The 22,892-nt window shown below is 50.3% G+C and overlaps 1 protein-coding gene across 2 annotated transcripts in view; it reads right to left on the bottom strand.

The window, feature by feature from the left end:
• LOC133351212 (cubilin-like) overlaps positions 1-22,892 on the bottom strand; it is a 212,696-nt gene that overhangs the window by 21,146 nt on the left and 168,658 nt on the right. For both annotated transcript variants that reach the window (XM_061566291.1, XM_061566315.1), the window contains one exon: positions 4,228-4,375. In XM_061566291.1, the coding sequence (XP_061422275.1) occupies positions 4,228-4,375 (148 nt within the window). The remainder of the gene's footprint in view (positions 1-4,227; positions 4,376-22,892) is intronic.

The following is a 22,892-nucleotide window of genomic DNA, read 5'->3' as shown; positions in this document are numbered from 1 at the left end:
ATGCTGTTTTGCTAGGGTGTGTTCTGTCAATTTGAAATTTAAGCCCAGGAAGTGTCACCTTTTGCAACACTCCGTGCACTATTTGGGTGACATTGTCAGCCCTGTGGCCACGGACCCGGACAAAACGGCGTGCGTTCGGGACTGGCCGACTCCGGCCACGGTGGGAGACGTACGTTGATTTGTCAGGTTCGCTTCCTATTACCGCAGATTAGTTCAAAATTTTGCTACGATCGCTAGGCCGCTGCACCTCCTTACGGCAAAGAACCAGAGGTTCAAATGGGGGCCGGCGGAGGAGGCGGCGTTTCGCGGCCTACGCGATCGCTTGGCATCAGCGCTGACGCTGGATTACCCTGATTTCGCTTTGCCTTTCATTTTGGATACTGACGCTAGTGACACAGGTATTGGTGCCATCCTATCGCAGTGTAAAGGTGGCGTCGAGCGCGTTGTGGCTTACGGGAGCCGCGTTCTCTCTCCGGCGGAGACCCGCTATTGCGTCACCCGACGGGAATTGTTAGCTATTTTGTCCGCCATTACCGCCCGTATTTGTATGGCCAGAAATTCATTATGCGCACGGACCATGCGGCTTTGCAATATTCCCTGAAATTTGACCAGCCATCTGGCCAGCTGGCACGATGGCTGGAAACTTTGCAGGAGTTCTCGTTTGATGTTCAATACCGTAAGGGCTTGCGTCATGCTAATGCGGACGCGCTCTCCCGACTGCCGCAGGGGTCCACCTGCGCGTGTGCCTCTGGCACGAATAGGTGCACGCGGGTTCCACAGCCCCCCGTGGCCTGTCATGTCCGCTGTGGAGAAGCCCGCGGCTTCCACGTGTCCGGAACCGGCTGACGGGGTTTTGAATTTGCCGCGTTCCATGTGGGTTCGTGAACAATTGCTCGATGACTCGCTTGGGGCCTTGCGGAGTCAGGCTGCAAAGTCGAAGGGGTGTCCATCATCTGATGGGATGCCGGGAGCAGCTCTCCGTGATGGGATGTTGATGTGGAGAGAGGACTTGCAGGGTCGCTGGCGCCTTGTTGTGCCGTCGTCATTGTGATAAGAGTTGATTTGGATTCTGCACGCTGAGAAGTTGTTACATCTCGGGGTGCAGAAAACCTTGTTGACGTTGCAACATGATTATTTTTGGCACGGCATGACGACTGATGTCATTGGGCACATTCGGGCGTGCTCCGACTGTGCCCGGCGGAAGCTGCCCAAACAACCGTATGTTCCCCCAGTGCAGTCGATTAAAGTGATGCGTGTTAACGAATTGGTGGCGTTGGACATTCTGGGGCCCTTTCCCCCATCAGCTCGGGGGAACAAATCTTTGTTGGTCGGGGTCGAATATATTTCGCGATGGCCAATGGCTTGGCCTTTGCCCGACCAGTCGGCGTCGTCTATCACGGAGGCATTCCTGTTCGGGTACGTGATGGACAAGGGGGCGCCGGAAAGGCTGCTTATGGACCAAGGGCGAAATTTTTCTTCAAACCTATTGCGGGATGTGTGCAACGCACTGGGAACTAAGAAAGTTCGGACCTCTCCCTACCATCCAAAAACTGATGGGATGGTTGAACGGTTGAACCAGACCCTGCCGGCCATGCTCTGCCATACGGTTAGTGAGAAGCAGGCCGATTGGGATTTGCATATCCCAGGAGTGCTCTCCGCTTACCGGATGGCACCACATGCGTCGATGGGGTATTCACCTTTCTTTTTAATGTACGGTCGCGAGAATGTGCCGCCTGTGGAGGTGCAACTTGACACGCGGGCGAAGGGTCTTGTTAAACCCCTCCCCGATTATATTCGCGAGTCCGTTCGGCGCGTGGCAGAAGCGCGGGACGCGGCCCAATTGGCTATGGCCAAGACCCAGGCCCGGAACGAACGGTGCGCCCGGCGCTCTCATCGTGGGTCCCCTTGACGGGTGGGGGACATGGCCTGGCTCCACTGCACAAACCCTGGCAAGGGCCGGTGGTGCTGATTGAGGTTCCTAGTCCGCAGTCCGCACGCGCCGTTGGTACGTCCACACGTCCCGATTGAAACCCTATGTTGCCCCGCATGTCAATGCGTCATCTCCTAACATTTCCTTGCCGCTGTCTGTTGCGTCCGACGTGCCACTGCCCTTGCCTGTTCTACCTGCAAGCGCACCTGTCGTGCCTCCTTTAGACGGGCCGACGGTGATCCTACCGGACAAAGGGATTTCTGCACCGGGTGGGCCTACCACGGCGACGGGGGCACCTGCTTCTGCTGCCCCTCCAACCCCGCCGAGGTTACAGCTGCAAGGGGCCCCGATTACGGGCCTCTCTGATGAGCGGGGTGCTGCGAAGGACGGGCCTCCACCAGCGGTGGATGATTCCGTTTCCGCCGCTCCTCAAACCCTGTCGGGACTGCGGTTTCCGAGGGCACCGGTTCTCGTGAAGGACGGGCTGGCGGCCCGCACTCGTTCCAGATCCCTTCCCTTTCGTTGATTGTGTTCGCCGTTATTGTGCTCTCCGTTGTGTCTGTTGTGATTCGTGAATCTGTTGCCATCGCTCGCATTATTTTATCCTGTTTCAGCCAGGACGGCTGGTCTTTTACATCAGGGGGGGGGGGGTCATGTAATGCGAGCGTAAACGGGGTTCGCTGCTGGGCTCTGGCCCAATCATACGGCCCGGGGTATTGGGGGGTGGAGCCCAGTATGGGGGAATATGGCAGGGCCCGCCGTTCACCTCGGGTCCAATCGGAAGCGAGGTGAATGGAGGTGGAGCCAGCAGGGCGCTATGGGAAGGCTGGATCTGACGGTCCGGAAGGGGAGGAGACAGGATCACGTGGTAAAGGGGATATAGGTGGGAGCCCGGAAGGGCTCCGGGTCAGTTGTTGGAGTGAAGAAGCTGGACCACGTTGGGTGGCCGGAGGGGATCCACGCCATCAGCCACATGGCTGGAGGAGCTTCAGCACACCGTCGGCCAGCGGTGTGCAGAGTGGGGGAGCGGAAGGACTGACGAGGGAGCACGTGCGGGGCGCGCGTGAGGAGATGCTGGTCCGCTGTCAGGACCAACGGGGTGCGAGCAAGAAGCTAAATAAAGAGCAACGGAGACCAAGCAGTGCGGAGTGGAAGTGCTTTATTACACAAGTACTGCCCATAAACTCAACACTGCACCAAAGACTCAGCACGCCCATAGACTCAACGCTGCCCATAGACTCGACACTGCCCATATATTCGACCCCAAAGATTGGATACTGCCCGTAGACTCGACACTGCCCATGGACTCGACACTGCCTCTGTACATTATGGAGCCCCCCTCCATACCATCCTTCCATTCCTCTCAAAGCCTCACCTCTTCTGTTGTCTTTTCCCTCCCCTCGCCCCTCCGCTCCTTCCCGTCCCTTCCATACCCTTCCGTGAACCCTAAGTAGCCCTGTATCGCTGTGATTCATTCCTCAATTCTTGAAGCACGCCCCTGCCAACTAGAGGGACTCCTCTACTTACTATACGGAGTTAGGTTCCAGAGGTCTGTTCGTAAGTCTATTTGTTTGTAAGTCGAACTTTACTTCTGTCAATTCAATACATGTTGTACGGCATGTACACTAAACACAGGGAATGGCCCTAAAAGTTGTATATTCTCTTGGAGATGTAGACGACACTGGTTCTTCATGTTCTGCAGATGTATATGCCAACACCGCTATCTATTGCGCAGTGGTTGAACTTACGACCCTCGGTCCAAATAGGTAGCTGGACATACAGACACGTTTGTTAGTATCTCTGTAAGTTCCAAAGGCGAATGTTTGGAAATAGAAGAGTCCCTGTACTTCATTTATTTTTGTCATCGTTTTGTAAGCTATGTCAAGCGCATTGAGTGAAAGCGCTCTATAAATATACATTAGATTAGAATGTGTCATTTGCCTTGAAGCTTGCGGCATGAAAGCCACTATAAATATTGATTGTAATTATTTCCTACAAATGATATTCCAGTTGTAGAATCAGTGTCGTATCATCAAGCGAACACATTGTTGTGGGACATCTTACAGTGAGCATAACACGACTCTTGCGTCAAAGAACGGCCCCAGAAGATATCATCACAGAACTACTTCTGCAGTTACTGAAATATGCCTCTTCAGCCACAATAAGGTCACAACTCAAACATGGTTGGAATTAGCACTGGATTATGACGACACATAACATACAGGGGTTGTGTTTTAATGTAAGTTAATAATCCGTGTAAAATAAATGACAAATATTGTGTGTCAACAACACCTTACCTGAAGTCTGTAAACGAGAGCCGGATTTGTTTGTTTGCTGGAGAGTGGATCAGCCAAGTACAGTTTTCATAGTTGTCATAGACACTTGGGTAGTTTGGTGATGAAATGACTCCACTGGTCTCATTTAACTGTTTTCTACAAACATATGCTAAAAACAAAACAAAAACTTTAACTGCAAGCCTAATAGAGCACATTCAGTTGTCTAACCATACAATACATATGAGTGTGTACAGTAAAAATATACCATAAGCAGGCAGTATTTATATACAAATTAGATATTTTCTAGATAAAATAATAAAAAAACTCTCATTTGTAAAATACTTGAGTGCGATTGTCAAGTATATCATCACAGATAAGTGAAGATGTATTGTATTATAGTTCTGTCTATATTTGTTTGTGAAAAATCGAGTCTCAGGAACTATATTTATGATCCCTCTGTGAAGTGCTTTGCTCTATTTAAGACCACCAAACCCCACCAATATAAAACAATACACATTTAAACGTATAAATTGCAATACAAATTTGAATTCATGCCTTGTCCAAGAACGTCAGGACAGATGCAGAACAATAGGAATATTTTTTACGGAGAGGCAGTCGGTCATGGACAAAGGAAAAGGAAAGTCTTAAGTCTGGACTTGAACGGCGGGCAGGGAATCGACGGCAGAGGAGGGAATTTTCGTCAATGAGGGCAGTGAAGAGGAATAAATGTGAAGGAGGGAAAAAAACGGAGGACCCGGAAAAAAACTGGAGAACCCGGAAAAAAAATCCACACCACCAGGGAGGGAGAGAGACATGCAAACTCCAAATATACAGCAGGCATCATGGTCGGAATCGAACCCACGACCTGTATACCAGGCGAGGTAGTTAACATCTCGCAGCCGCGACTGGAGGCTTAAAAGCAGGACACCTTGGTTGCTGTAGCAGACAGCGCATGGAGGGGAGCAAAGCGAGATGAGGGAGGAGCGAGTCTATTGAGGATTTTGAAGACAGTGAGTGCAATCTTGACGTTTGAGTAATACCTTCAAACCTTCCACTAAATGTTGCATTTTTTCGCTGAAGCCCTGGAAGGTAAATGGCAACGACAGGCTTGCCTTGCAGGGTCATGTTTATGGACCCGATATGGCAGAAATATCTCTGCATATCCAACTGGGTGCCGTATCTATTTGACATTACAGCACCCACCAAATTGCTCGAGGAGCAACCCTCCATGCCGTTCTGTTCCGATGGGCTGTAAAAGATGCAATGCAACAGCGACATTAGCTACAGAAACAGGGTGAAACCTCAACTTAAAGCACTTCACATGGATGTGTTCCTCACATCTGCATTCATAATAGTGGTTCCGGCGTGAGTTGAATAAAACAAACCCGCTTAATTCCAGGAAAATTCGGAATTTATCGTTGTAGCTGCCATTGATAGCCCACAGGCAGAAGTCGTTGTCACTTTGTGAAACGTGGGGGATCTCCAGGCGTCCTTCGGAGGCACTGATGAGTTCGTAGCACGGACGGGGAGCTAAAAAACACAAGAGGCTGGCATCATGCGCTACGATTTTATCACGGAAATTAGACGATATTTTAAAAAGGAATTAACATTCGTGGCATGCATTGCATACACAGTGTAAAACTGATAGTATCTGCAACTACATTATCCATCCGTATTGGTATATGCAGGCTGCAAATTATTTAACGATACTGCATTGGCAGTGGTGCACAAGCACAAATTACAAACATAAATCACATTCGTCAATAACACTATGGCCTTTAAAGTATAATATATAATAGGTGACGTTTTTAGGGAAAAGGTGTTTCTTCAAAGCACACAAATAGAGAGGCAGAGAGATGGAATGCATATAAGTTGGAGGCTGCACTCTGAACCATTTTAGAATCAACGGGGCGGGCAAATCAGAATCTTTACTTAGGCTGGCAGAGTAATCCGATGAGCTATGAAGCTCTTTTTCACAGATGTCCAGTCTAGGCACAGGGTCAGCAAATGATCAGAGGGACGTTTGAAAGTCTTTTTGATCCAAACATTTCTTGACAGTCTCTCTAATTATATTTAAATGACAATCGGGCCCCTGAAATACATCGGGAAATGGATTACGTGGACAGTGGTACGTTTAACCTCATTGCAAAAATCGGTACCCATCATGGAATGTACCTTCAACATTTTATATTTTTTCCCTTTTAATACAAATGAGTTTTGTTTGTAGTACGTTCCTGGTTATTGAAGGATTTGTTAATAAATAGGTACTAATAGGTAAGTATTGAAATGCGAATTAAAAAAAACATTCAATAAACATATCTGTTATTTGTATCAGGGAAGTCTCCAACCCATATCCACTCTCTCTGGCCTCACTATTTATGTGCTCTGAAGGCCAATTTCCTGAAACATCATCAAGTACATTTCCTTTTAAGACCGTGATATCGATGAATGTGATAAGAGGGTTTTCCCCTTTTTTATGGCAACAAAACAAGTGTTTAGATGTTAAAACACCAAACTGAAATCTTTTACAAGGAATCATGTCTGCATTAACCACAATGATTGTGGTCAGAATACAAACAAAAACATTCTGATAATATATGCATTGTCCTTGAAACTGATCAGTTCGTAATAGAGTGGGCCCATGTGAAGGCTGCCATCTTCCACTTGGTTAAACACTAAGACTGCCAATTTAGTTTTATTGATTACTACAATCATAACGTTTGCGTATTTGCTATCCTTTCTGTATATCTCGCAGCCCCAAAAAGGGCATCTCGCATCTCCAGGGGTTGCGTGCATCCCATGTTAAGAACGATTGATGCATGCATCTGAGCGTGTACAGTATATCTGAATGAGCACGTTGTGTTGAAATGAATTATGGAGGTGTGTGTATGGATGGCTCTCTGTATAAGCGTGTCTGCGGGGATCTACGTTGGACGGATAATTGGTAAACCGGCAATTATTTTCAGAATCGTTTACTGATTTCGGCAAGTTAGCCAATATGAATACAACGAAAGATGCAAGAAAATTTCACAATCCCGTATTGAGCTGAATGCAAATTGTTGAACAAACCTTGAGGGCATTCTCCATCAGACAGGGTTACATTGTCTATGCCTACGAGGTAGATTGCTTGCATGTGTGTGTCGGCCACGAACTCAAGCTGCAATGAGAATGCACAAACAGACGTTGCCGTGAGTGTACACAACAAACCCTCTCTATTCGCGAGGGTTACCTCCTCGAACGCATTCGCGAATGCGGAATTCACGAACGCAGAAAGCTTGTTCCAGTGGGAAAAATTGGGTTATGTTCCTGGTACGAGTGAAGATATGGGGGGCGGGGGGTTGAATGGTAAATGTTTAATAACGACTGCAACAAACAATACATTATTAAGAACGTGTTTTTTTAAGATAAACTTTGATGATGATGACTATGAAGGTGGTGGTGGTGATGGTGAGGAATTCAGGAGGATGACCTATTGGAGATGCAGGTGTTTGATGACAATGCCGCACAGCTGTTATAATTGTATTACTCTGGGGAACACGAGCCGCAACACTTTCTCCGATTGCATTCGCGTTCTTTTTAATAGACCTCATTGTCGACTCGTTTATACTAAAATGTATAAACGAGTCGGCTGTCAGTACGTGTAAAGTAAAAATGCACAATAGCGAGTTCAGAGGGGGATTACTGCGAGACTGAGAACTGGTGTCGTGCACTCGCGGACACTTGAGTCCGACGGGTGACGCGAGTAGGGAATTAGTACACATTTAGTCACTCGGAGAAATGTGCGAAACTCTTAAATTCCAGAAGCCACGCGAACAGGGGAGGGTTTGCTGCGTTCTTAGTAACGGAAGCGCGCCCCCTCGTACCGTCAGACTCGCGCGGCTTTCTAACCCTCACCTGGTAGTTGGTGTAGTTGATGTTGACAAGTGCCCTGCCCCAGCGTGCATTCACGCCCTGGAGGGGAGAGGCCTCCCACAGGAGAGAGCGCTGCGCAAAGTCTGTGTCCGTCGCGTACAAGGCCAGCGAGGAGTTGCCATTTGCAACGACGCTGAACCAGAAGCTCAGGCACCTGGAGCCGTTCTGATGTGTAACGAGAGGGCCCAGCAGAGTAGACATGGAGTTGTACATATATTGGTTGATGCCCAGGAAAGCACGACCTGGAAAAATAGTAAAAAAAATAAAAAATGTAAACATTGTATAATACAGCGCAATAGGCATGGTTTGAAATATACACAAGTACTAGCTGTACTACCCGGCTTCGCCCGGGACATGTATCCACCACGGCCGGCCGCCTTTGTCTCCCCAGTGGCGATGTTAATACGCCACACCAGTTACTCGTTTTGCGGCTGAGTCCCTCCCTCACCACTCTCCCTCCCTCACCACTCTCCCTCCCTCACCACTCTCCCTCCCTCACCACTCACGCACGGCCGCCTTTGTGTCCCCAGTGGCGATGTTAATACGCCACACCAGTTACTCGTTTGAGGCTGAGTCGACCTAGGGGAGGTTCAAATAATCGTCAGCGGTGGTGGCCGTGAGCGGGAATGGAACTCGGTTCGCCGGGTTTGTAGCGCAGCGTAGCGTTAACCACTACACCCACCGCTCCTCACACACCACACACGCACAGACACACACACAGACACACACAGACACACGCAGACACACACAGACAGACACACACACACAGACACACAGACAGCACGCTAACCACTACACTACCGCTCCCCACACACCACACACACACACAGACACACACACAGACACACACACACAGACACAGACAGCACGCTAAGCACTACACTACCGTTCCCCTTACACAACACACGCGCGCGCGTCCATAGGTACACATACACGCGCTTCCTGCAGACACACACGACTGTCAGGGTGCGTACGGCAGTAAACGACTGAAAAAAGAAAGCGGCAATGTTGCGCGAGGAACGGCTTAGACCTGCAACACATTTGTGTAATGCGAGCGTAAACACACAAACACATACAAACACATACACACACATACATACACACACATACACACAAACACATACACACACATACACACATATACATACACACAGACATACACATACACACAAACATACATACACACAAAAACATAGACAATACACACACACATACATGCAGACACACAGACATACACATAACACACATACATACACACAGATACATACACAGAAACACATACACACAATACATAGACACACACATACATACACACAAACACATCCACAGACGTACATACACACATACATACAGACATGCAGACATACACATAAACACATACAAAAAAACCCACATACATATGAAGTATGGGAATTGACGGCAGGAACTTCTTGACGGGAACACACTTTTTATTAAATCTTTACGTGTCAAAATACAACGTGTAGTCTCCTTTCTTCCGACTTCACACTCCACTACTCTCGTGTAAACTCTAGGCCTCTGGCTACACACGATACCCTTCACTCGTGTAGACCCTACGCCTCTGGCTACACAATACACTCGACTCGTGTAGACCCTATGTCCCTGGCTACACAATACACTGCATTCGGCTCGTGTAGACCTTACGCCTATGGCTACACACACTACACTCGCCTCTGGGTTACACAGAGTCCCGGTCCCGTTAGGACAGCGGGACTAGGTACCGCAGGGCCCTAGGTCTTCATCCCCGTCTTCATTCTTCGCTGGTTACACACTGCCCTCACGCCTGTGTGCATCCCCTTTTATAGCCCCTGCTCACGAGAGGCGGAGCTGATGCGTACTTCAACGTGAGCATCGCTCCTTAATGAACCAATCACGACGCACTCTCTCTATGATCCGTTTTCCCCAGCGCGTGTTAACACTCCTCCACCAATCACACCGCGCTGCCACCCGATCACTCCCTCTCATCACGTCACCGGTCCACAGCCAATCAGTACCCCGTAACCCACGACCCCGCGCTGACCCCTGATCCTCCACCGTCAGCGCACGTCACCACCTACACAGCCAATCATTACGCGCTGGCATACGATCTCTAATCCCAGCGCGTATCACCTCTACATCACCCCCTCCCACATAGCTTGCAGCCGGCCCGGCTGTTAACCAACAACACAACCTAACGTCAATGCAGTAACAAAGAAACTCCACCTCTCAGTGTGCCCCGTAACGCAACAACAACAACACAACACAACACTTAAATATGAAGCAATATACAGCCCGACGAACAACACAATAAAAGCGAACACCGGAAAACGAACACAATAAAAGCGAACACCGGAAACCGAACGCGCCAAGTGTCTCTGTGACTAAACGCAGTGCCGAGGCGCTCCGGCTGCCTCGACTCCTCACGTGGCAGGTCACACAAAGTAGCGCGACCTAGCGCGACTCCGTCTGGCCGGTCCGTCGTATGGGACGGGACGTTGGCGACCGTCCGGTGGCTCCGGCCGCTCAAGATCCGGCCGCCGGTGGTCGGCAGCTGTCAGTTCCGAGACACCTGGGAGCGGATCAGGCGGAGACATGTGAGGAGCAGGCAAAGACAATTCCCCCTTAGGGTCGCTGGTCACGTCACATGCTCGGCCCTCATGACACAAGGGGAGGCCATACGGAGGCGAGAACGGTTTCAGTCGGGAGGGGTGGACGTACCAACGGCGTTTTCCCCATTTTATCTGAACGCACTGGGGGCGTGCAACCCGCACGACCTCCACGGGTCCCCGCCACGGCCTCAACAATTTAGGCGACGTAGCCAAAGGTGCCTGCGGGCAATGCAGCCAGGCCCTGTCACCTGGTTCCCAATTGTGCACGGACACCTTCCGTGCCCGCAACCGCTCGTTTGCAATTTGGCGAGCCCGTGAATTAAGCCGTGCGGCCTCCCTTGCCTCTGTCAGCTTATGAATATTAAATTTAATATGCTCTGCCAATTTCGAATTTGCCCGTGGTGCGGACAGACCCAGCTGCGTTTCCATGGGCGGGTCGGCTTCCCGACCGTACATCAGATAAAACGGGGAAAATCCCGTAGCTGCATGGGGGGCCATTCTATACGCGGCGAGGACCCCAGGGACCTGCAGGTCCCAATCAACATGCGCCTCACACACCTGCTGGCACAACATAGAAGTCAATGTCCTGTTAAGCCTCTCCACCATCCCGTCCGTCTGCGGGTGGTACGGGGAGGTACGCACCTTCTTGGTACCCAACAGGTCGCACACCTCTTGCAGTAATTTACTCGAAAAATTCTTCCCTTGGTCAGTCAGCAAGCGTTCGGGAGCCCCCTTGTCCAGGACGTAGCCCTGGACAAAGGCGTCCGTCACAGCCGCCGCCGACTGGTTGGCGAGTGGCCACGCCATAGGCCACCGGGTAAAATATTCGACCCCCACCAACAGGTACTTATTACCCCTAGGCGTGACCGGAAAAGGCCCCAGAATATCGAGTGCAACGAGCTCGTTAGTGCGCGAGACCTGGATGGATTGCAGCGGTGGATTAGCTGGCACAGGCGGTGGTTTCCGTCTGGCGCACTCAACACAACCCTTCAGAATATTCACCACGTCACCCCCCATTCACGGCCAATAATAGTCACGCTGAAGCAGGGCAAGCGTTTTGTTAACTCCCAAATGCAAGAGGCGTTCGTGTGCGGCCAAGACAACCTTCCCCCTCACAGCAGCAGGCACCACAATCGCATGCCGCTGGGACAAACTGTCCCATCTCATCAATAGGCCTTGCTTAAGCTCGTAGGAGCCAGTTCGGTCGTGGTTACCTTCGGAACCCCCCGTCTTGCGGCGCAATGCCAGCAGGGAGCTGTCCGCCATTTGGAGACGGCCCCACTCAATCAATGACATTGAGAGCAGCGAGTCCTGACCCCCAGGGGTAGCGGGACCATCCCCAATTGGTGTGCTCGCGGCCGCAACCAACGCCTCCCTACCTTCCGTAACCGGCGGTTTACAGCGCGCCGATCCCGATAAGCACGCACATTTGTGACAAGGCAACAACCGCGACAGGGCATCGGCATTTGTGTGTCGCAAGCCTTTACGGTACGTAGTCGTGAACTGATAGTCCTGGAGGACTTCCAACCACCGCGACAATTGGCCCGAGGGCTGGGCGACCCGCAATGAATACTGGAGCGCCGCGTGGTCCGTCCGGACCGTGAAATGACGGCCATAGAGATATGGCCTGAATTGTTGTACAAAAAAAACAATGGCAAGCAGTTCGCGACGGGTGACGCAGTAGCGCTGCTCTGCCGGCGACAACACCCTGCTACCATAGGCGACCACCCGTTCGACCCCTCCAACGACTTGGGACAGCACTCCCCCAATGCCCGTGTTGCTAGCGTCCGTGTCTAGCAAGAAGGGACTCGCGAAGTCCGGATAGCGCAAGGGTGGGGCCCTAACCAAGGCGTCCCGGAGGGAGCAGAATGCAGCCTCCTCCTCCGGTCCCCATCGGAACTTCACTCCTTTCGCCGTTAGAGCGTGCAAGGGTTTTGCAATGGTGGCAAAGTGCTCAACGAATCGGCGATAATACGAAGCAAAACCGATGAAACTGCGTACGTCTGACACTGACGTGGGCGTTGGCCACGAACTGACACAGTCCGTCTTCGCAGGATCGGTGGAAATCCCCGAAGAGTCGACAATGTGACCCAAGTACCTCACGGATTTACGAAAAAGGTGGCATTTGGCCGGTTTAAACTTTAATTTAGCCGATCGCATTCGCAAGAACACCCCCCTCAATCGCTGGAGGTGTTCTTCAAACGTTTTACCGAAAACAATGACATCGTCAAGGTAAATGAGGCACGTATCCCACTGCAAGCCCGACAAAACCAATTCCATAAGACGCTGAAACGTCGCCGGAGAGGAGTGAAGTCCCATGGGTAACCGGTTAAACTGAAACAGGCCCCCTGGAGTCCGAAATGCGGTCTTAGGCTTAGACTCTTCGTCGAGTGGCAACTGCCAGAATCCGGATAATAAATCAAGAGTCGAAAAGTATCGCGCACCAGACAATGCGTCGAGAGACTCGTCCATCCTGGGGAGCGGATACGCGTCGGCCACAGAGATCTTATTCAGGCGACGGAAATCGACGCAAAATCGCAGGGACCCGTCCTGCTTTTTAACGAGCACGATAGGCGCTCCCCAAGGACTGGAGGAAGGCGAAATAATGTCGGCTTCTAGCATATCGTTAACTGCCGACTGAACATGTTCCTTCTCAGCAGGACTCAGTCGGAAGGGATTTTGCCTGACCGGTGCCGCATCGCCCGTTTCAATGTGGTGGCGTAGCAGGTCCGTGCACCCAATGTCATACTTATGTTTACTGAAGACATCCGAAAATTCAATGAGCAACCCGCGCAGCGCACCCAACTGTACCGCTGATAAATCGTCAGAGTCCGCGCACAGCGAATCAACCCAATCGAGGTCCTCCTTCAATGTAACGTTTTTCGTGGGACTCGGATCCGCCTGCGCAACCAGCCTCTCCTCCGCAGGGACCCGCGCCGCGTGAGCTAGCACGGTGCCCTGCTGAATGACGGCCGGCCGCGCCCCAGCGTTTAAAACCATCACAAACGGATCCCTGTCAGCCCCCACCAAAGTGTGAGCCACCGACAAATCAAGACCTCCAACAGCCCTATTAGAAGGACCCAAAAGCATGCCCTGTTCCGAGGCCTCCTTCACCCATGGCTTCCGCAACCGGAGGGGAATTAACATTTGTGAACCCGGAGGCACGTGCACGGTCTGTGTCGCTAACGCCTGTATGGTAGCGCACGCCGTCCGAATTTCATTAGGGCTCGTCAAAAATGAAATACGGCGACCCGATGGTAGTTCAATGCAACGCTGATCAATGAGAATTTTGATGGGCATTTTTGCCAAAAAATCAGTGCCCAATAGACAAGGGACCGCCAGGGAGGACGAAACAAAAACGGGTCCCGACAATTTGATATCACCAATGCAAATGGATGCCCTAATCTGACCGATAATGCCCAACGATCCCCCGTTAGCGGCGTAAAATGGCACATCCACCGGAAGAAGCGGACGACATTGTACAGGGAGAATATTATAAATGAGATCCGATATAATAGTCGCCGATGCCCCCGTGTCCACTAACACCCTGACCTCGACCCCATCAATAGATCCGGTAACTACGGATGAACCCGCTGAGGCAGCCACTATTCTGTGCCCCAACTCCGACCATTTAATGTCTCCCCGGTCCCGGCCGAATCGCCCTCTCTGAACCGAATCCCCGAACTCTACTCGGCTCTCCCCCGCCGCAACGCGACGACCCATATGTGCCGAGTATGCGGGCCGAGCATGTGAGGTGCCGCGACTTGCCGGGGTTTGCAGGGACGACTTGGGGCCTTGGTCGTCGTCCAGCCGAGGTCCCATGGCGCGCTGACGTGGGGCGCGGCAACCGGAGGCCACGTGGCCCCGGAGGCCGCAGTTATAGCAGGTGATGACAGTCGTCGGAGATCTCGGTTGCTCCAGCTTGCGGGCCGCTCGCAGAGGTGAACGACCCCCCGATCTCCAGTCCCCCGGTCGTCCCGCGATGAACGCCTCCTCTCGTGGGCTGACGACTTGGGGCACGGTGACAACTGGGCCCGGAGTTGAGGCCACGGCAGCGTTGCAGACGACTCCCTGTTTACGTTGAAGGACCTCGTGCGCTTGTATGCTTGTGGCGACCCGTAAGGATGAAATATCGGTCTCATCGGCCGCGTTGATGGGGACCCCCAGGTCCTGCGCCAACTTGAGCAGCTGCTCCAAAACCATGGCATCTTGGCCCTCCTCGTCCATACGAGGGAACGCGGCGTCGGCGAGAGCAAGCAACGCCGTGCGGTAGGCGAGCACGGTCTCCGTGTCCGCCTTCCGTCTTGCATAAAAATGATGGCGGCACGCCGAGGGAGGACCATAGACCTTGGCCATGAGAGCCAGCGCATCCTTGAGCGTGGAGCGGTCCGACCTGCGTGCGGACGTGAAGGCCGCGAGCGCGTTGTCATCCAGCATGGCAGGCAGTGCCCGCAGTGCCGTAGCGTCGGACCAGGCGGACATCTCCTGATGCGCCAAAAATCTGCGCTGAAATTGGCTCCAATCCCCGCCTTCCGCCTTGAAGGCTGACAACGTGGGAAGGCGCTGCTGAAAGATGAAGTCGTCCTCCTCCTCGTGCTTCCTCTCTGCCGCCCCGTCGGTGTGTAAGATGGCGGCCCCCTCGGCGGGTGTGTGATGGCGGTCCGCCGCGCGCGTTGGTGACGTCAGCGGGCGCGCATGGAGAACCGCTGCCACGTGGTGATGGCCGTTCCCGCCAAAAGTCGGTGCAGATGAAATGGCGGCCATCGCCAAATCGTTTTGGCGGGAATCTGCAGGGCGACCCTGCAGAACGTCGGCCGCCATTCCCGCTCCTCCCGACGAGCTGATCTCCGCCAGGATGGACGCGGCGGCGAGCAGCAGCTCCGCCAGACTGGAGTGCGCTTCGCGAAGCACGGCATCAGTCCCCCGTCGCTCGTCCGGCGCTGTCGGCGGATCCTGCCCCGTGGGCAACTCCTCTTCCTCACCCCCCGATGCCAGCTGGCCCGCGTCGTCGAGGTTGTCCCCGTGGTCAATCCCGTGGGTCCGACGGTTCCTCCTTGTATCCATGCTTGGAAGACCGTTTCACTTCTGACGCCAGTTGAAGTATGGGAATTGACGGCAGGAACTTCTTGACGGGAACACACTTTTTATTAAATCTTTACGTGTCAAAATACAACGTGTAGTCTCCTTTCTTCCGACTTCACACTCCACTACTCTCGTGTAAACTCTAGGCCTCTGGCTACACACGATACCCTTCACTCGTGTAGACCCTACGCCTCTGGCTACACAATACACTCGACTCGTGTAGACCCTATGTCCCTGGCTACACAATACACTGCATTCGGCTCGTGTAGACCTTACGCCTATGGCTACACACACTACACTCGCCTCTGGGTTACACAGAGTCCCGGTCCCGTTAGGACAGCGGGACTAGGTACCGCAGGGCCCTAGGTCTTCATCCCCGTCTTCATTCTTCGCTGGTTACACACTGCCCTCACGCCTGTGTGCATCCCCTTTTATAGCCCCTGCTCACGAGAGGCGGAGCTGATGCGTACTTCAACGTGAGCATCGCTCCTTAATGAACCAATCACGACGCACTCTCTCTACGATCCGTTTTCCCCAGCGCGTGTTAACACTCCTCCACCAATCACACCGCGCTGCCACCCGATCACTCCCTCTCATCACGTCACCGATCCACAGCCAATCAGTACCCCGTAACCCACGACCCCGCGCTGACCCCTGATCCTCCACCGTCAGCGCACGTCACCACCTACACAGCCAATCATTACGCGCTGGCATACGATCTCTAATCCCAGCGCGTATCACCTCTACACATACACACACATACATACACACACAAATACATACACACACATACATACACACATGCATACAGACACACAGACATACACATAAACACATACACACATACACATGACCCGGCTTCGCCCGGGACTTGGATCCACCACGCCCGGCCGCCTTTGTCTCCCCAGTGCCGATGTTAATAAGCCACACCAGTTACTCGTTTGAGGCTGAGTCGACCTAGGGGAGGTTCAAATAATCGTCACCGGTGGTGGCCGTGAGCGGGAATCGAACTGGGTTCGCCGGGTTGGTAGCGCAGCGTAGCGTTAAGCACTACACCCACCGCTCCTCACACACCACACACGCACAGACACACACAGACACACACAGACAGACACACACACAGACACCACGCTAACCACTACACTACCGCTCCCCACACACCACACACGCACACACACAGACACACACACAGACACACACGCACACACAGACACACACACAGACAGCACGCTAACCACTACACTACCGTTCCCCCTACACAACACACGCGCGCGCGTCCATAGGTACACATACACGCGCTTGCTGCAGACACACACATACACACACATACATACACGCAGACACGCACATACACACAAACACACTTACATACACACAAACACATACACAGTGACATGCCTATTCCCATCGCGGGGCACGGGACGTGCCTCCCGGCAAATCCCTCGCAAGCGATCGTACACAGATGGACAGACAACTGAACAGTACGACGTTTGGCTGGTAATTGCATCCAGCATCAGCGAAAGGACGTACTCTGAAATGGGAATTGTTGTGGTTTTACGCTTGTACACACCGGTGGGCCAAAGCAGAGACTTATGAGTGTTTTATCAACGGGACACTTTTTGACTGATTGGCCGTGTGGGGTGGTGGAGGGTTACAACACATTAATAATTAAGGCGAGCGAAAGGCAATAAAGTTATTTGTGAAGAATGGTTGCGAAAGCGTACGTGTTACAAAAAGACTCACTTTACTTAAGAAGCAGGCTAATGTGTACATGATAGACTGTCAGTGCAGCCACCCAGAAATATAACCAGGCTACACTGTACATTCTAGAGTGGCAGTACGCTCAGCCAGCTTAATGAGTATTTGTTGAGTGAACATTTAAACAAATCCATTATTGGCGCGTGGGGTTTAAACATAATTATACAGTAGTTTTTTCATGAGAAATGGTAATTGTTGTGGTTTTCCGCTTGAACACACCGGTGGGCTAAAGCAGTCAAGTCTTAGTCTTTTATGAACGTGACAATGTTGTGCAGATTGGGCGTGTCGGGTGGTGGATAAGGGTGACAGCACCTTAATAAATAAGGCGATCTAAACGCAATAACGTTGTTTATGAATAATGTTTGCGAAAGCGTACTTGTTACAAATTGACTAACTTTACTTCCTAACCAGGCTAATGTGTACATGATAGACTGGCAGTACACCCAGCCAGCTGAATAAGCAGGCAGCAGTCTACATAATAGACGGGCAGTACGCTAAAGCAGCTTAATGACTATTTGTACAAAGAACATTTAAAGAATCGATTATAATAACCAGGCTACAGTCTACATTATAGACTGCCAGTACACCCACTCAGCTTCATAAGCAGGCTAGAGTCTACATGATAGAGTGGCAGTACGCTCACAGAGCTTAATAAGCAGGCTACAGTGTACATAATAGACTGTCAGTACGCTCACCCAGCTTAATGAGTATTTGTACAGTGAACATTTAAGTAATCGATTGTTGGCGCGTTGGGTTTAAAAGTAATATTAATTGCACACATTGTGGTGGGGGTGTAGTGAAGAGTAGGAAAAACTTTGATGAATTTACCTCAGAGTGGCGTGGTGGGTGTCGAGGCCTAGTAGCGTGCAAAGCCTGCGGCCTCGCCTAAAATTGTCCACGTGGAAGAGGCAGGGTACGGGTGGCGTTCCTTCCCCCCCCCCTAGCGCGCCAACAACACTGTGTAATGGCTATTATTTAATTAATTACGGAGCTTATGAAAGTGGCGAAGGCGTGGCTAGCGGTTGGCAGGGGCAACCGCCGTCCAATGAAACTGCAGCCCTTGGCGAAGGCGTCGCTAGCCGTTGCCAGGTCCAATGAAAGTGGCGAAGGCGTCGCTAGCCGTTGCCAGGGGCAACCGCCGTCCAATGAAAGTGCGTATGGTCCGGAGACACACAGACAGACAGACAGATTCACGATTTTATATATATAGATATATATGTAGGACTTGAGAAACACGCGTAACGCGTTGGATTGTGTTACGGACACGCGGTGGACAGTGAGGGCAAACGGGGACACAGGGAGCGGGGCGCCATACTGTTGTTATTGTACCAATTAAGGTGGTAAGGTAATTAAGGGGGGCCTGCAGGTGTTCGGGGGTAATCGAGGACGCAGGGCGGTGATTGGACAAGAGGGATGGGTGTTGGGAATTGGCGCCTCGATGTCTACAATAACAACACCACGTGAGGCTGGGGGCTGGGGGCGAGGGTCGAAGCGGGAGATGGTCTAATTGATTGGGAGAAATTGGTTCGGGGATAAAGGCAAAGAGCGTGGGGAGAAACGAGGGTTGGTTGGTGCCTGGGACGAGAGACGGATAGAGGAAGAGACGGAGCAGCAGACAAGAGAGTATAGTATAAGGTAGCAGTGGACAGAGAGATATAGTGTACGGTAGCAGTGGACAAGGAGAAGACATAGTAGGGTAGCAGCGGATAAAGAGAATACGGTATAGGATAGCAGCGGAGTAACGGACCTTGGTGGAGAAGCTATGGCGGAGTGAGACGGCAGAGAGAACAAAGAGCGACCGAGCTGGAGAGAGAGAGAGCAGAGAGGAAGGTCGCTGGAGGAGAGGAGAGAGGGAGAGCGAGCGAAGCCAGCGGAGCGAGTGAACGGAGGGACATGGAGTGATGTTGATGGGGAGTTGTGCGTTGGAGAGAATGGAGGGACATTGAGTGATGCCGACGGAGGAGATGTGAACTATACGCGTTAATAAAGAACCGAGAAAGACAAAGAAGCTGTCGCGTCAGAACGAGTCCTAGATATATATATACACAGAGAAATACCTTGATAACAGGGATTAGATTTGAAAACTACTATGAGCGTACTTTTTGAACAGGTTATCTAACATCACAGAGGGCAGGTTTATGCACGGTTCTAGCGGTGACACTGTGGGAAGCGAGACAGACAGAGGCTGTTTGCAGAATTTGTTGCCAGCCAGCAGGGCCTCATTCGCCGCTCTCTTTTGAGCATGAATCGGGCCTCCGCCACTTTACAAAAACGATTGTTGCCCGGATGACAACAAAAAAAGACTCAGAAGTGAAGTGAGAAATCTCAACACATTCGACTAGAATACCGTAGCCTCGTTGGAGAAATGCATACATAAGAGGCAACTTTTTGGGCAATGCCAGGAATTGTTTCCCACGTACTTCTTAAAAGCCACTTAAAGTATCATGTGCCTTGAAGAAGGGCCAATGCCCTCGTAGAAGCTGATTTTTCCAGCATCGACAGAAAACTGGCGTATAGCAACGATTTGACCTCCCTGCTGCCTATGGCATGGTTTGGCGCCATGGCCTGCTGCTGGAGTTGGTCAAAATCATCAGATGCTCAGCAACTGTCCTCTAATTGTATACACCTCGCTGGTAAACACAGCTGCAAGAGAATGATCAACAATGGCCTCCCTCGAGCCTTGGCACTAGCATATTCATTTAACACAAGTGACCTGCCATGTATGTCATCTCACAAGTTAATATATGATGATGACATCACCCTTGCTGGCCCAGGGCACGAACCTCAAGAACATTGCCAATACTCTTTAACGGCTGATCTAATAGTTATTGGAGGCATGGTTCCATCGCTGGAGAGACACTCCGACCAAATCCTTCCAAAACCACTACAGGTGCGTTCCACCTGAACAATTGTGCAGCAGATGTCACCCTCGATGTTTCCTTCTCTGTGGCAGCCCAGTGCCATACACAAGAGTAGAATATTAATGTGCAGGAGTTACATCCCATAATATGTATTACCGTGCAAAAGCTTGAGTTGTATCAAGTGTACAGATTTAAAAATACATATTTTTTCGTATACATTTGCATTAATTTTTAATGTAAATATTGTAGATTACAGTATTATACGTACTTTAGCATTATAAATATGAATGTTGGGATGTGTTCTGGTTAATCAGTGTTTAATGGAGCGTAAGAATGGTCAGTTGATAAACACCTAAGTACTCTCACACAGCATAGGATTTACAGCAATTATATTGAAGCATTCATACAAAGTTATAGCACGATGTATTTGAAACGTGTGTGTGGTGTACATTTATTGAGATACCCACTGTGTGGAAATTGGCTCAGTATTGGCAATGCGTAGACATTGTTGTATTGAATTGCAGTCCACTGAACGTAATTTTCATATTTGTTTTGCCATCCGCAGAATCCTAGCTCAAAGTCACAGCCGAGCGATGTTGATGGTTCTAAGAAGAACAAGATAAATATTGTATTAAGACGGTGGGCCACGTACGGCGCAAAAGAAGTTGAACATACATACAACAGGAACATTCGTATCATTTGGTCAGTTTTGCGTCAAATGTAGTTCTTTAATTGTAAATTCAGGCCATCTTCGTTTTCATTGTTGGCATTTCTGGTACCTGTACGAACAATTCACCATGAGGCCACACTGACAGTGCTAATTAAACCAGGCGCTGTGCCATTTAACAAAGCGGCTGATCCCGCACTATCAACAACGTACGACTACTTTAGCCATGGCGTCATGTGAGCTGGAGGGAACATGCTGAACTCCTCCCCCCCTTCTCTTACTATTTTCAATTTACCAGGTAAGGCCCACTGAGCTAGATAGCTCTTTTTCAAAAGCAACCTGACCACAAATGATAGCTCAACCAAGTGGCTTACTTCATCGAAATGTTTCGCAGCCAAATACTCTAAACGCATGATGTCGATTCTAAATGAGGGAAAACCGAAGAACACGAAGTAAATCTACTCGAACATGGGGAGAGAGACATGCAAATTCAAACAAGTAAACCCGTAAAAACAAAGTTTTTCACTCTAAATCCTTTATATGCGTGGCGTCTAGAGTTCTCTCGTCCTCTGGCTTGAGATGGCTGCAATCTATGGGTCAGATGATTGTCTGCCAGTATTAAGCAATTGGTAATTACATATTTAATTAGTTTTCCCTAAACAGTGTAAAATTTTGGAAAAAAAATTTCACGAAAATTAATTGTCACACACAACGAGTCTGTGTGGAAATTGTCAGCTCGATTGGATCACGGGAAGTGGGTTAAAAAACGACCGAAAGATTTGCACGGTCCTAAGCAAGCAAGCACGCAAGCAAGCACGCAAGCAAGCACGCAAGCAAGCAAGCACGCGAACTTAATATAAAGGATTTAAAAAAAGAGCAGTCGTCACAGTCGGGATGGAACCCACGACCTCTTGCATACCAGGCGCGGGAGATAACATCTCACCACCGCGGGGCCCCAAATTCAAAATTCTTAGTCACATTTTTTTTTTACAACAATATTAAAAACCCAGTTCACCAGTTTGTAAAACACCCATTAACATAAGACAATAAAGGGGGCTGGACAAGTGAAACAAATTGAATTAAGCATTGTGCATCGCACAAATATATATGAAATTAATGTGTAGCCATTCGTCATGCAGTGATGCCTGCTCAGGGCTCTCACCCTGAGCCACCCCACCACCTCTCATAGGTTTTGTTTTTTGCTCCGGCATCAGTGTGTATTTGCCATTGCACTACTCATATAGTTCGCAACGCAAATCCATCAGTACATGAACAAAACAACAAAAAGCAAACCTGAAGCCTTGTAAGTCACATTAAATGGTCCATATGTGATTAATACGACTTTATTTCCAGAGGAGAGGATATTTATGTTTTCGCAGTAATAATTATTGACAATGGCCAAAGTCGGCCCTTTGATGGACTGGCCTTCATGGATTTCAGCATTCCTGAAATGCAAAAGAAAGATCAGTTTGTTTGCATCACCATACTTTTTATATACGGTATAACTTCTAAAAGCCATACTCGATTAAGTCAGAATTCGGGGTAAGGCGAAATGCTTCTTGACCTGAACACTGGCTGTGCATTAATTAGGCTGCGTTTGGTAGATGATATACTTAGATGCACTATAAATTATAGTGATATGCACATACAATAATTATCGATTGTATGGAATCCAGTTGAGCTATTCCTGTGGTGCTTCGTCTGTGCTCTCTATTGTATTTCGCATGTATCTCATTGCACAAAATAAATTCCTTCAATCACTTCAGACGTGGGTTTCTTGGAGCATGAGGACGTCGATGT

This window comes from Lethenteron reissneri, chromosome 5 (genome assembly GCF_015708825.2).
Source record: "Lethenteron reissneri isolate LAM-NWPU_2019-01 chromosome 5, ASM1570882v1, whole genome shotgun sequence".
NCBI classification, from domain to species: domain Eukaryota; kingdom Metazoa; phylum Chordata; class Hyperoartia; order Petromyzontiformes; family Petromyzontidae; genus Lethenteron; species Lethenteron reissneri.
Note: the sequence above shows the minus strand (reverse complement) of the source record. Positions and strands in the feature narration are given on the sequence as shown.